The sequence below is a fragment of the Gossypium hirsutum genome, chromosome A02, assembly GCF_007990345.1.
Source record: "Gossypium hirsutum isolate 1008001.06 chromosome A02, Gossypium_hirsutum_v2.1, whole genome shotgun sequence".
Classification (NCBI taxonomy): Eukaryota; Viridiplantae; Streptophyta; class Magnoliopsida; order Malvales; family Malvaceae; genus Gossypium; species Gossypium hirsutum.
In genome coordinates this window covers 105,341,323-105,355,344 of record NC_053425.1, presented here as the reverse complement: position 1 = coordinate 105,355,344, position 14,022 = coordinate 105,341,323, and the positions used below count along the sequence as shown (strand labels likewise).

General features: G+C 31.5%; 3 protein-coding genes across 6 annotated transcripts; 2 read left to right on the top strand and 1 right to left on the bottom strand.

The window, feature by feature from the left end:
- Window positions 1-246: 246 nt before the first annotated feature.
- On the top strand, window positions 247-4,966 carry LOC107932598 (uncharacterized). 4 transcript variants are annotated; one of them, XR_005904613.1, is made up of 6 exons: window positions 247-745; window positions 1,334-2,209; window positions 2,466-2,551; window positions 3,207-3,347; window positions 3,784-4,533; window positions 4,843-4,966. XR_005904613.1 is itself a non-coding variant. In XM_016864655.2 (5 exons), exons 1-5 carry the CDS (start codon window positions 413-415, stop codon window positions 3,926-3,928), a joined length of 1,581 nt encoding a protein of 526 aa, XP_016720144.2. In that variant the 5' UTR covers window positions 247-412; the 3' UTR covers window positions 3,929-4,732. The 4 variants fall into 4 exon arrangements, 2 of the variants coding, with proteins under 2 accessions (XP_016720144.2, XP_016720145.2); XR_005904612.1 differs by having other exon boundaries at window positions 4,870-4,959; XM_016864655.2 differs by lacking the exon at window positions 4,843-4,966 and having other exon boundaries at window positions 3,784-4,732.
- A 525-nt stretch (window positions 4,967-5,491) lies between these two features.
- Window positions 5,492-7,501, top strand: LOC121209498 (uncharacterized protein At2g23090). The gene is made up of 3 exons (XM_041080232.1): window positions 5,492-5,834; window positions 5,957-5,997; window positions 7,183-7,501. The coding sequence occupies exons 1-3, from the start codon at window positions 5,759-5,761 to the stop codon at window positions 7,300-7,302; spliced, it is 237 nt and encodes a 78-aa protein (XP_040936166.1). The 5' UTR covers window positions 5,492-5,758; the 3' UTR covers window positions 7,303-7,501.
- A 1,225-nt stretch (window positions 7,502-8,726) lies between these two features.
- On the bottom strand, window positions 8,727-10,408 carry LOC107932544 (uncharacterized). Its single transcript, XM_016864586.2, has 3 exons — window positions 10,043-10,408; window positions 9,508-9,664; window positions 8,727-9,416 (listed from the first exon to the last, which is right to left on the bottom strand). Exons 2-3 carry the CDS (start codon window positions 9,586-9,588, stop codon window positions 8,898-8,900), a joined length of 600 nt encoding a protein of 199 aa, XP_016720075.2. The 5' UTR covers window positions 9,589-9,664; window positions 10,043-10,408; the 3' UTR covers window positions 8,727-8,897.
- Window positions 10,409-14,022: the final 3,614 nt, after the last annotated feature.

The window sequence follows — 14,022 nt, the reverse complement described above, 5'->3', positions numbered from 1 at the left end:
CTTTTATTTTTATTTTTCTTTTGAATGATTGTGAAAATATTGTATACCAAAAAAATGTCTTAAGTAAAATAAATAAATGAAGTGGATTTTTGAAGAAAAAAGCCCATAGACTTCAATTAATTAGGCTTAATCGTTCAAGGGCCCATAACTGTGGACCAAATCTCCCGCCATTACAACACGTGGTATATAAAAGTTAGTCCACGTGGCATGAAAGCTGAAAAACATGTCATTTGATGCACTCAGCAATGACTCTATCACTGTCTCCTTTCTCCGACCCGATACCCTCCATTTCCGCTCTGCAATTAACTCGGCAGCTCACTCTCATCTCATGCTACAATCGTTTTTTTTAAATATATATTTCCAAATTTCGATTCGAAAAATCTTTAAAAAAATTTAATAACGTTAATTGAAAATGTCTTTATTATCTGGATTACACTTTTATCGGAAAATTCCTTGTTTTTCAATTCAATTAAATCGTTATAGCTATTCTTTATGCTCCTCTCTGTTGTTGAATCCGAATTCCAGAACTCAGTGGTTCAGCACCGGAACTGGCTCGTCGACTCAGACCGAGTTCCCTGGAGAGAACGCATACGATATCTTAGGTGTTGCTGAGACCAGTTCGTTCGCTGAAATCAAAGCTTCGTTTCGCAAGTTGGCGAAAGAAACTCATCCGGACCTTGCTGATTCCAAGAACGATTCATCTGCGTCTTCGAACAGTTTCGTTCGGATCCTCGCTGCTTACGAGGTATTGTTGCGATTAATTCTCTCTCAAATTCAGTCCTGTATGTTGATATGAATGTGTTTATTTTTTATCGGTTTCAATTACTAGCTGAATTTGATTATATGAAACTTGTTTCCGATATTTAAATGATAATAAATTGAACACATTTAATTCAGTTTTATGAAATTTTGCTAAAAATGGCTGGACATTACACTAATTTGTATTTTTTTCCCTTGAAACCGCTTTAGGGCTGGAAATTGGAGATAGCTGACATTTGAATCGTTTTCGTATTGAACTTAGTTTACATTTAATCGTTATTTTGTTAAAATGAAGCGTGTAAAGTACTTCCAAGTATAAGTTTGATTTGCTTGTTGAACCTTAGTTCAGTTCACTGTTGCAAAACCAGTAGAATGTGGCTTCAAAAGCGCTTAAGTGGATATTATCCTCCGTTTTAAGGGTTTAGGATATGAGTAGTAGTACAAATTGTATAAAGAAAAGTATAAAGTTTGATTTGATACATTCTACAATTGTATTTTGGTTATGAAAATGAAAGTGCTTTGTATGCTTAATACAGTGCATTCTGATGCCTGTGTTATGAATACTGGATTGCAGATTCTTTCAGATTCGGAGAAGAGGGCACATTATGACAACTATTTGCTATCTCAGAGAATGGTTATGCAGAAACATTCTAGACAAGGTTCGACGTTGTACACATACACATCCCATATGACAAGTAATAAGCAGATGGAAGTTGTTGAATGGTTAAAGTGGTATAGATTAACTATTAATGATATAGTGTCTCAAAGGAAAGCCGTTGTTGGAACGGGCTATTTTGATGTTCTTGAAGCAGATTTTTATTCTGCGATACAAACAGCATATTACGGTCCTCTAATTGAATCCATGGATCTTCTTCCTGATCGATTTGAAGCTGAAGAAAGGTCTGTGTATGAAACTACAGAGGTGCTGCACTTGGTTTCAGGGCGGGATCTTTTTGGGATGGTTTGCTTGGTTGATAGGGTTCCTGAGTTATCTTTTAACTATAAGGAGAAACTGACTTCTTCTATGTCTTCAACTTCAATGATGTCTCAGTCTACCCAAAATTCTAGAATTTGCATGAATGACGAACGAGACATTCATGGTGGAAACTCTCGGATTCGAGTAACTGATATTAAAAACCATTTGGCAGATGCATATCGAGACTTGGAGTTGCATGTATCTGGAAGGGTAGTAGCTGTGGCCACCAGAATCCCTCCTAAAAGCTGTTCTGGTGAAACACAAAATGAGGATGTTGAAGACTGCATAAAAGTTTTTCTTACTTCAGATGATGATTCCATGCCTTCAAGCCAAGGATTGGATCGTAAAGTTGGATCCCGAGTCCTGCTGGGAACAATAACTGGACTTGGAACCAGCCCAGAAGAGGGATCGTGTTTTGTTTACAACAGCAATGGTTCAAAAACCCATGTGATTATGAAACATAGGACCTTGCTGGTTTGTAATTATGTTCTCCTTAAATCCTATGCTATTTTGATTTTACCTTTTTTCAATATATAACTTTGTCTTTTTACTTTATCTAGAATGCGGAATCAACCATCTTTCCGGGCCTAATTTTCATGTTTTTCTTTTTATTAATTTTCTCTTATTTTCTTGTGTAATTTTGTTTATTGGATGTGCTGCATGTGCTATATAATTGATGGATTTACATAATCAATTAAATATCTATTCCCTTTTGATTTGTTTTTTCCAGGTGAAGCATATGCACTGGTATCGGGCAGCAGAGGAAGTTTCTGTTTGTGAGTGTAGATGTAGCAGAGCTCGATTACCACCAAGCAAGTAAGCTTTTTTCTTAATGCCTGGTTTTGAGTATTCTCACATTAGCATTCTTGTTTCATAGCTAATTTTGATTATTGTCATTGATGTAGGTAGGGTGAGTATGATAATGCTTTTTTCGCTTTATTATATGGTAGATTGGATAGGTTCATCATTTATTGAGTTTACTTTTCTCTTTATCTTATTTCTTCTACATGTCTTTTGATTTTGTTTTACTAAAGAGGTTAAGTTTGGTGATCTGTAGTAAATGTTTTTTATATCAAGGAAGATTAAACATACTTGAACAAATGAACTCCCACTTGGCTTTATATCTGTGGTTGATTTATAAGGCTAGTCTTCTATTATTTCTAGAATATATATTTATATATATATTTATTTTTTTTCTGTTAGCATTTGTAGGGTAGAAGCTTGCCCAGAAGTTTGTTTAATTCCAACTTTGAGCCGCAAACCATTTGCCCATTGTGGGTCTATTAGGGATCTAGGGTTGAACTGTCACTTTATTTTCTGTTTAGGCCTGGGCTTGATCTTGTTACCTGATATTTTTAATTTTTATAGTTTTGAAGGTTTCATGTTTGTACATTACAAATGCATTTTCAGGTTTTGAAGATTGCTTGTTGATTAGACATGCAAAGTCTAATACTTTGTGTTCTGGCAACAGATTTTGGTTGTTTGAACCGCGTTGTGGAATGCATGACATTGGTGGTTGGTACATCGAAACTTTTGGCAGAGATAAGAAAGGCAGGACAGTCCCGTCCCAAAGATATTGGGATGGGTTTGATACAACCGAACAATTTGAGGAGTAAGTACAATCCTAAGAATGTGGCATAAGATGTTTGAGCTGTCATGTTTTGTCACTTCCCTTGGGCTTATATGTGAAAAGATGAACTAAATAACTGACTGATCTGAATCAATATTAACTCTAATGGGGCTAGAATTGTTTTTATTGACTAGACGAGGCTGCAGTGTCTTGAATTATATATAAACTTCAAAGTCCAGCAGTGGCCTAAATAGCAAATTAATTTTAGCTGTATTTGTCCAAATTGAATTTTCAAAGCTGTAGATTAGGGCACCATTTGATGTCATCTCTTTATCCTTTAAAATTGTCAGCTTGTTCTTGTACTGTATACTCATCATAATTTTAACCGAGTTGTTGCTTTGAAACAGAACTATCTTGTAAGTTCATTCTCTGAATTAAGCTTTGAAAGTATCTTACTTTGTTATTAAACTGGTTGCAGGAGACTGCATCCAGCTATGTATTTGCTCGCCCTTGCATATAGGACACTTGATATTGAAGATGCAAAGATAAGGAAGCAAACCATCTGGAAATTTGTTGAAGGAAAGCTATTTAGTATCCTCAGTTTGTACAAGAAGTTTGTTTAGGATGATTACCTCTTTGGGCTAGTGAAGGCTAGATGTGCTTTATCTTTCACGAAGGTACCGATGTTTCGTTTATTTTTTGGCTTGAGGATTGGTTGCAAGTATGCTTTATACTTGATTGAGGAGCATCAAGCAAAAGTGACACTAGCAAATTTCTTGGGATAAAATGGTCAAGGGGTTCAACTTGATGAATCCTATGAGCTGATTCCTTTTGAGGTAAAAAACAAATAGCTGCTTGTTTTGCATTCGACATTCAATTGATCCGAGCATAGTGAAACGCATGTGGGTAATGGGATATTCAGAATATATATGTCATCCTGTTTTGCTATTATTTCATGAAAGTTCTCATTTGGACATATGAAGAAGATGATTCTTTAAGAAGATAAGACGATTCGAATGATCTTTTCAAATAAACTGTTCATACCTGCTCGGACTATCGTCAAGCTTTTCAGACCATTTGGACTTCTTAGCCTTCACCATAACATTCCTCGAATCCTCCATCCGTTGCCGAGATCACGAAGAGAAGAAACTGCTCATACTCATTGTGCTTTTGACCTTTTAGTTGGATCAGATGGAAGCAAAAGAGAACTGGTGCCATCATGTCCAAGGTAAATACTCTCTCCTATGCAACTCTATCTTTGGTTTATGTTTCACTATGTATAATTTGTTAAAATAAGCTACTAGTTTAGATACAAGTGTGGCTCATTCTGCTTAGCCATTAAATTTCTTAACTCTTTATCGAGTGTATATATATATATATGAACAGATATACTGACTAATCTATTTGGATTCTGCTTCTTTCTCGTTTCTTTGGATTTCCTGGAAAAAAAAATGGAGAAGAAATTTTGCATTTACATCTTCTATAGTTACTACAGTTGCTTAACAAATATGCCTAATCTTGGAACCTAGTTCCTCAGTTTATTTCTGGAGCGTATCACATGCAGGAGCAAATCATTGTTACGCGCGCAGAAATCATTAGCACATAATTCTTGCAGTTCGATCCCACGACGTGGGTACGAGGTAAACGCTCATGACTAATGGGCCGAATACTTAATGTGCATACAAGTCTAATCAAGTACTTAAAAGATTTAATTATGAAATACTCATCCGAACTTAGTCAAACTAAAATCCAATCTCTATACAAGTCTATTATTCATCACATTGAAAAATGAAAAAAAGAGAATAAAAAAATTGCAGGCACGAGTTGACTCGTAAAATTTATGTCACTAAAAGGTTGAAACGATGTTAAACTTGACAAGACCTCGTGAATTTACCATAGTATCTATTAGACAATTAAGTTCATTTTATTACAATACTTTTATATTTTTTCTAAGTTGAATGATTAAAATGGACTTGATTGTCATTTTCGATTATTAAAGTAGACTAAAAAAGGTATAAGTACTAAAGTGAACTTAATTGACGAGTTCAATGGCTGAAAATACATTAACCATTAAAAGGTTTGATATAATTAAAGGATGGTATATCATTTTAGTACTTGAATTTAAATTTTTTGTCCCAATAAGTACATATATTTATTTTACTAACGATGCAATTTGATTTAAGTATCAAATTTTATATTAAAGCTAAACTCAAGTATCAAATTAGAAAAAAAATTCAAGTATGTACCGAATTGAACATTGAACCTAATATTATATATTAAATAGTATATTAAACATATAATTAAATACTCCTTTCTTTTTTTTTAGTATTTATTTGGCCGAAACAAATAATTTCGAGTTCTTTTGTTTTTTTGGCCAAAAACAAATTTATTTGAGTTTGAATCCCCTCTCTTGTTAATCAAATTAGGGTTTCTTGAGGACAAATCGACCAGACATGGGAGGAGGCAATGCCCAAAAATCCAAGATGGCTCGTGAAAAGAATCTCGAGAAGGCTAAAAACGCAGCTAAAGGTTTCACCTTTTTTTTTTCAACAACATGACCTCGAAAATCATTAAAAGAAATGAAAGCTTCGTTCTCATATGAATTAGATCATCCTCGTAATCAATTTTGTTTGTTTTAATGTATTTTTCAGGCAGCCAGCTGGAAACAAACAAGAAAGCTATGACGATTCAGGTAATTTTTTTTGTGTTTTTATGTTTTTTTTTTGCCTTGTTTAGTTGCTGTTTGACAATATTTTTTGTGGATTTGCCATTGCCTTGTATTCAAAGTTCTTATAGTCTTTGTATAGAACAGGGGAAAGAGTTCATTGCAAGGTTCTGTTTGTATTTTAATGGGATCTAAATGTGTGGGATTGTTTTGAGTTTTTATTGGAGATTACTTTTAACACTCTAAAAAAGTTGTATGAAGTTTAACATGTGGAAGAGAGAAATGCCTTAAAGCAAAGCTCAGCCTTGAAATGTGCTATTCTGCATGCTTATTTATTAAAAATGAGGGATTGTCAATGCCAGTGAATCAAATTATCAATGCAATTCTATGTTGACATGGGTAATAGTATCCTGGAGAGGCTGTAGTGGGAACCAGATTGCATTTTGCCCCCTCTACTTGAAAATTGGGCAAATTAGTTCCTGTATACTAGATCGAAGTGCAAACTGGTCCTTCCATTAAAAAATCCATTTATTTCTATCGTTAAAAATTGGTCTTGTATGTTAGAATGAGGTAGACGTGGCACATCAAATGTAAATGTTTAGTTATTCTGTCAATAATATCAGTTTTTAACAGTAAAAATGGATGAAATTTTTAACAGAAAGGATTATTTTGCTCTTTGATCTAATTTACGGCAAAATGCAATCTAACATCTAGTACAAGGGCCTCCATGGTACTTTTACCTGTTGACATGCTATTAGTTGGTTTTCATGTAAATATTTATCTCTGCATCCTTAAATTCAATCTGTTTCCCATTAGGCATCATTTGTGTGGGTGGCTGATGCATAGTTCCATGTTGCCATTCTTTTTATATCTTATCAGTTTATTGGTAACGTGTGAGAGTAAAATGGAAGTGCAGAAAAAGGAAGTCTAAGATATATATGTGTGTGTTATTGTCAAGTATTTGGATTGGTAGTATGAGAAGTAGCAATTCGAATTACAGTAACTTATATCATTGTACTGGCTATGGAGGAATGTTAGTAGGGATGTTCAGTAGGATATCCTTTAGAGCCTTATTTTTATGGATTATAAAGCTTTTAGCATATGATCATTTGTTGGTATTCTGGATGAATGATTTAGCATTTACCTTCATTGTCTGCTCGATGTTGTATTTAATTGTCGGTGTTGTTAACCTTTGATTCATTTAAAATGCAGTGCAAGGTATGTATGCAAATTTTTATATGCACAACATCAGAGGTAAAATGCAGGGAACACGCAGAAGCAAAGCATCCGAAATCCGATGTGTACGCTTGCTTCCCTCATCTCAAGAAGTGATGTATTTGAAGCAAGAAAATGCCATATATATTATAGAATTGTTTGGAATATCTTTTCCCTTGTCATGTAAAACCTCAGCTATGATTTTTAAACCCAGGTTGATGTGTGTGGAACAATTGCAGATTTGATTCAGTCCTGCTTCTCTGTTAAATAAACATTTTTACAAACATATAAAATTGTTTGGAATATCATTTCCTTACTTGGGTTTCTTGCTTTATGGAAAATGCTATCCCCTTGTAGGTAAAAGTACAGTAGAGAACCTTATACTAGGAGTCAAATTGTATTTTACCTTTTCTATTAAGAGAAAAATAAATTAGTTGTTGTATCTTAAAAGAAAGAGCGAATTAGTCTTTTTTTTTTAAATTTCATCTATTTATACTGTTAAAAACTAGTATGATTAACAGAATAATTAGACAGTGATATATGGTGCCATGTGTACTCCATGTTGATGTCCAATGAGCAGGTTTTTATCGTAGAAATGCATAAAATTTTTAACTGAAAAGTCAATTCTTTTTGATTTAATTTACAGGGATTAATTTGTCTATATTTTCACGTAAAATGTAATCTGACTTTTAATATAGAAGGTTTTATACTTTTGCCTCTTAATGATAAATTCTATATTTTCTTCTTTTCATCATTTTTCGTATCTGTCAAAGCCCCCAAGTCATCTCTCATTTTAGAGAATTTCAATCAGGTTTGGTTTTTGAGTTGTCATTATGGAAATGAAGCATTGGATTCTTCATACTGATCAATTGTCGACCATGTAGAAACTTGCACTTTTTTATTTGGGTGTAGCTTTTAAGCAACTAAATTTGGCTTATTTGTGTATTTTTTTTGTCTACTTTAGTATTTGAACTTGACAATTATTTATAAATTTAGATTTCATCAAAATTTGATGATGTAACGTAATTTCAGAATACAACATAATTTAATTGTCAAGTTTAAGTACGAAAATAAATTCACTTATCAAGTTTGAGGACTAAAAATTATATTAATTCTCTTTCTTTTATCATAAAAAAAAGTTTAGTAATGAAAGGTCATTCATGTGATCAATCTCGTAAAGTCTGAACCTTTGTTAGAGTACTAATCCATATTAACACTTCTATATATTTCATCATTCAATATAAATTCACTTTGACATACTTTTTACTTATCTGAATATTCCTATTAATCATAAAAAAAAGTTAATAATAAAAATGATTTTAAATTAAAGCAATGATTATATTTTTTTTATTTTTTAATGTATTTACCGGAGCCAACTCAGTAATTAATAATAAAAGAAAAAAATAAAAAAAAAACCATAAAATCAAGGTGTTTTTATCTTGTACTTAAAATAATAATAAAAGAAAAGAAGTCTTCCAAAGTGGAACTTAAAAAGGATTGACTAATTAAAAAGCTAAGCACCAAAAGGAAAAGAGTCAATATGCATTGTAATGGGTTTTTACTAGTCAAGAAAATAAAAAAGTGATCTTTACAAAATAAGAAACTCCATCACCCATTTTTGCCCCCAAAAAAAGAAACTCTAAACCTAAACTTCCTCACAAACACTAATCTAAAAATCTAATCATATAAACTTGGAATTTTCTCCTTTTTTTTCAAGTCATATTCATACTTGCAACTTGAAAAAACCAAGGATGTTTTAATCTCTCTTGTCTAAATTGTTTTTCAAGTTCAACAACATTGTTTTTACTCCCATTTTGATACCCCATTGTTGTATCAGTAACCTGTAAGAGTCTCAGTTCACGACCAATGAATTCATCTCGTTGAATTTTCGCCATGGAAGAAGTACTTGGCCTGCTATTGTTGTTGTTCAAATGAGAAGCTGATTCAGTTGAAGAAGATGAGAAGCTGTTCGGTCCTGAATCCGAAGTAGTCCCATGTTTCTTCCTCGACATGTACTTTGTTGGTCCTAAAGTCAGTTCAATCTCACTTTCATCTATAAACTCTGCATCATCATCATCATCAGCATCAGCATCAGCTGGATGCTCTAAATCAAATCTGGTTCTTGAAATGATATTCCCATGGTGAAAGCTTCCATTAATGGCGGCTCTACTGGTTCCAATGCTTTTCATCAATGTCTTTTGGATTCTATATAGACGATGAAGCTCATATACCTGTGTTCATTAAACATCAATTCAAGCTCTTACAACACAACAGATAACATATAAAACATAAATATATATATAGAGAGAGAGAGACATGTACCTGTTCTTTGAAAGTTTCTTCATGTTTTAACATTGCCATCCTCATAAATTCCTTATCGTACGGCCTAAGAAGCTTCTCCATTGGAGTTTGTTTCTTTTCAAAATCCCAAGAGATATCGATAAATAGATGCTCAATCACCTTTTCACTATTTTTCCACCTGTAAAAATAACAAAATTCCCAAAAAAGAAATTAGAAAAAAAAAGCTGATAAATCTTTGGCTCACAATGGTATGAACTGGTAAACCTGCAATCCGTTTTAATTATTAATAGATAAAAAGAAAGTTACTTTTTAAGTTTAACTTGTTTGATTGCTCCACATGTGTTTTGAGCCACAATAATGAACTTCTTGTCATACAAAAATATCTTCCATTATCACATGTGTATTTAATGCTACTTCTCCATCATTTCATAAAATAAAAATAAAAAAAGTTTTCTGGTTTATTCCAAAAGATTGAAAATAACAAGAAAAACAAACCCAATTTCTCAAAGTCAATGAATTCACATGCATGAGAAAAAAAGAATAAGTAAAATCTAACCTGTCAAAGATTCTTGAAGAGCTTTAGCTATGGAAGAAGATCAAAGCTTTGAGATGAAGAAGAAAAGGGAAACTGTTAAAGAGAAAAAGGCAAGGGAAAGCTTATATATAGAGAGAGAGAGAGAGAACTCAAGGTGAAGATGATGTTGCCTTCACATTCCCCATTAGTATATGCTGCAAAGAACATTGATATATAATATGTATATATGTGTATGTGTATTGAAGTAGAAGAATTTAAGATTCCTTTGCTTTTACACAGAAACCAAGGGTGTTGGGTGCTTCTGGGGTTTGAGGCATGCCAAACAAATCTCAGTCCCTTAACCAATACCATTCAAGCTTTATGAAAAAGATGCCTCACACAGGTCCAGCAATGCATTTTTTATATATAATATCGTCATATATAATAATACCCAAACCTCTATTCCCTTTTACTTATTATAATTTTGGATATGGTTAAAATATAATTCATCTATTTTTTATATTTATTTTTCTCTCTCATCCGAGAGTCTATTTTCGTATTTATAAAGGAGAACTTAAATCCGACATAATAATAAAAAAAAAGACTGATATAATATTATTATTTTAAAAACTCAATTGAGAATTTATAATTTAATCTGTTTTAATTTAATTAATACAATACTAATACTTTAAAAATTCAATTGACGCGTTTTTTAGAAATTTATTTAAAATTTTAGCCATAATTTAATGCAATTAACTTTATATGAATTTGGAATATTAATATCATAAATTTGCAAATTCACCAATCATATGGATCCCTTTGCAAGAGTTGTCTCTCAATAATTATTATATAAATATTATTTAGATGTTCACAACATTTGTATTATGGTGGAAACTGATTCGAAGGAGCTTTAAGGTGACAATATTTCCAAGCCTGCTGACAGTTTACAACATCTTTGATTCTTCATTTATAGATTGTGCATTATATCCCAAAAAATAATTAAAAAATAAAATATGCAAAGGCAAATCTTTGAATATATTATATTTTATTATGTTATTATTGAGGCATTCAAATATATGGATGTTTTAGGTATAATGTGTTATGAAGATGATGATTGGATTTGGATTAGGGCAAATTTAAAAAATAATTTTAGGAGTGAAAATTGAATTATAAATTTTAAAAGAAGGGGTAAAATATATTTTTATTATTATACTAATTTATAATTTTATCATTTTAGAGGGGAGGGATAGGGGGAAGACTAATTCACCGCTTGTCTGCTAGCTCCACCCCTAGTTAAAGTTGATTGAGTTTAAGTTTAAATGACGTCGTTGTTGTTATAACAATGAAAATAAGGTAAGTTTAAACGTGTTTAAATACATGTTATTTTGGATCAGTAGTCGAGATGCTGGAAAGTTTGATTAGTGTCTACATTGAAAGGGCGGTTTAGATTGTCTCGGGTGATGCTGCAACAGGGGGAGTTATAAGAAATGGAAACAGAGAGTGGATTATGTGATACAACAAAAATTTGGGCAAATGCTCAACTTTTGATGCTGAATTGTGTGGAATTCTTTATGGATTAACTTTCATTCATAACGAGTATTATGATGGTGTATTGATATAAATCGATAGCTTAGAGGTGGTTAAAGCAATTCAAGAATTTTCTTTCTCAAGCTCAAACTCTACCCTCATCAAACATATTCATCACCTGCTGCTGAATGTAATTTTGTGGGACATTCAACATTTTCCTAGAGACCGTAATAAAATTGTTAATTGCTTGGCCAAAATGGCCTTTGATACATACCGAGGATTGAAGATTTTTGAGGAGATACCGAGAGAAGTGCTAGCATTTTCTCTTGTGATTCAAGCAAATGACAGTTCTGCTCATAGAATTACTATGTAGTTAAATCATTTTGTTTGTTATTACTTCACCAAAAAAAATACATATTATTTTCAATTTAAAGGTTTGAGATTACAAATAATAATTAAATAAAATTATAATATGAAAAATAAATTATTGAATTTAGAGATGTATATCAAATATGCTAAATTAAATATATTTTATTATTTGTCACTGTTATGTTATAGCTGTACATAGTACAGACTGGAACAGGATCCATCCTGGACCATATAAATGAAGATAAAATAGATTTGGTTTTCAGGAATAATTCAGATTTTTTTTTAAAAATAAAATATTTGTTTTTCTATATTTAATTATAAACTAGATATCATGATTTTAAAAATTTTAAAAATATTGGAATAATTTAAAATTAGGAAGAAGGAAAAAAATGATCACATCATCACATGCAATGAATTATGGATTACAAGAAAGTAGGGTTAATTTTTTGTTTTTATTAAAAGCAAAGAACATAAAAGAATTGGAGAGAGTGACATAGAAGCACGAGTTGCCGGCGAAGGGAGGTGCAACCGTATGGGGCGGTGGGTCCATTGGGGTTGCTGTAAAAAGGCTGAATCTCAAGCCTTGCGTTGTTGGTGTTTGCTATTAGGTCCCCCCCACCACCATCTTGAAAAGTGCATTTAATACCATCTTTTTTTTTATATCATCACTCTTGCATTATTAAACAATATAATCTGATTGAGTTTTAAGCTCGATTTGTATCGATGATGTCGTAATAACATGAAATACATGGATTTGAATGTATTTAAATATGTAATATATTTTAATTTTTAGATAGAGAGTTATACATAATTTAATTTTGTTTGGAGTAGATGTGTTTATGAGTCCAACCACGTTTAGTTTGGTTGACATTTCTATATGGTACTAACTACTAACGCACTCTATGGTTACTAGATTTTATCACACCCACGACGTGGGTGAACAAAAATATATTAGTAATATTAATTAGCCTTTAAAGTAAGGATATTTTAATAATTTCATAACTGAATTGGTATCACGAGTTTATATATACTATAAATTCAAGTTTAACTCTTAAACCAACTCTTATTTGTAAATTATTAACTCAAACACGTTTTAAGCTTTTCTATATTGTCTTTAAATTTTTAAATAAAATGTGTTATTATAATTTAATATTTAATAACTTAATATATATAAATAAAATATTATATTATATAATGAGAAAATAGGCCCGATCAAATAAGGCTCGAGCTTGGAACGTTGAAGTCTAATTCAAATTCATATTTTAAAAAGATCTATTTTTTATCCAAAATTAATTTCTTTTTGACAAAATATTTTCGTCTAAGCCCTTCAAAAAAAATTATTTTGACTTGAGCCCTTCAATTTTTAAATATCAAGCAAAACACTTCAATCTTTAAATAAGTCTAATTCAAAAGGAAGAATATACAAACTATATATACTATCAATTAAAATATATTATATATTTTTTTTATAAATTCTTATCATATTTGTGTTTTTTTTAATACAATGTATAGAACTACTCATAATCCCTTATCAACTATTAAATAGGAGGATAATTCAGTTCAACGTACTCGAACCAACATCTTCTTACACTGACATCAATACCAATATTAATCGAACTAATACTCAATTAACTACCATATTATATTGTTAATGTAAGCCAAAACATGGGTCACTAATAGTCTGAAAATGCTGTCATATGTGTTACCTGCATGTCCACCCTGGATCTTCGAGCTTATATACCACACATAAAATTAATATTTTCTTTAGTATTTAAAACTTGATTTACTCAAAAATTAGAGCTACCTAACCTAATCATGCATTGTGTAGTTTTTTTAGAAATAATTTTAAAAAAATATCTAATTTATTATTCCCTAACAATAAATCATTGGATCATGAAATTCCTAACTCATACTAATTTAATATTTTTTACTAAGAGACGTGACAATGTCATGACCCCTTTTTTTAATTTAATTATTTAAAAACATAATAAAAAATTAATTGAAACAGCAGCTATTGAGAAGCTCAAGAGTCACGATCATCCAAGTTTGGGAAACTTGAATTATTGGGTTTGCTTTCATAATCAAGAGTTTAAGTACAAAAGATTAAAATTAAATATTATGTAATG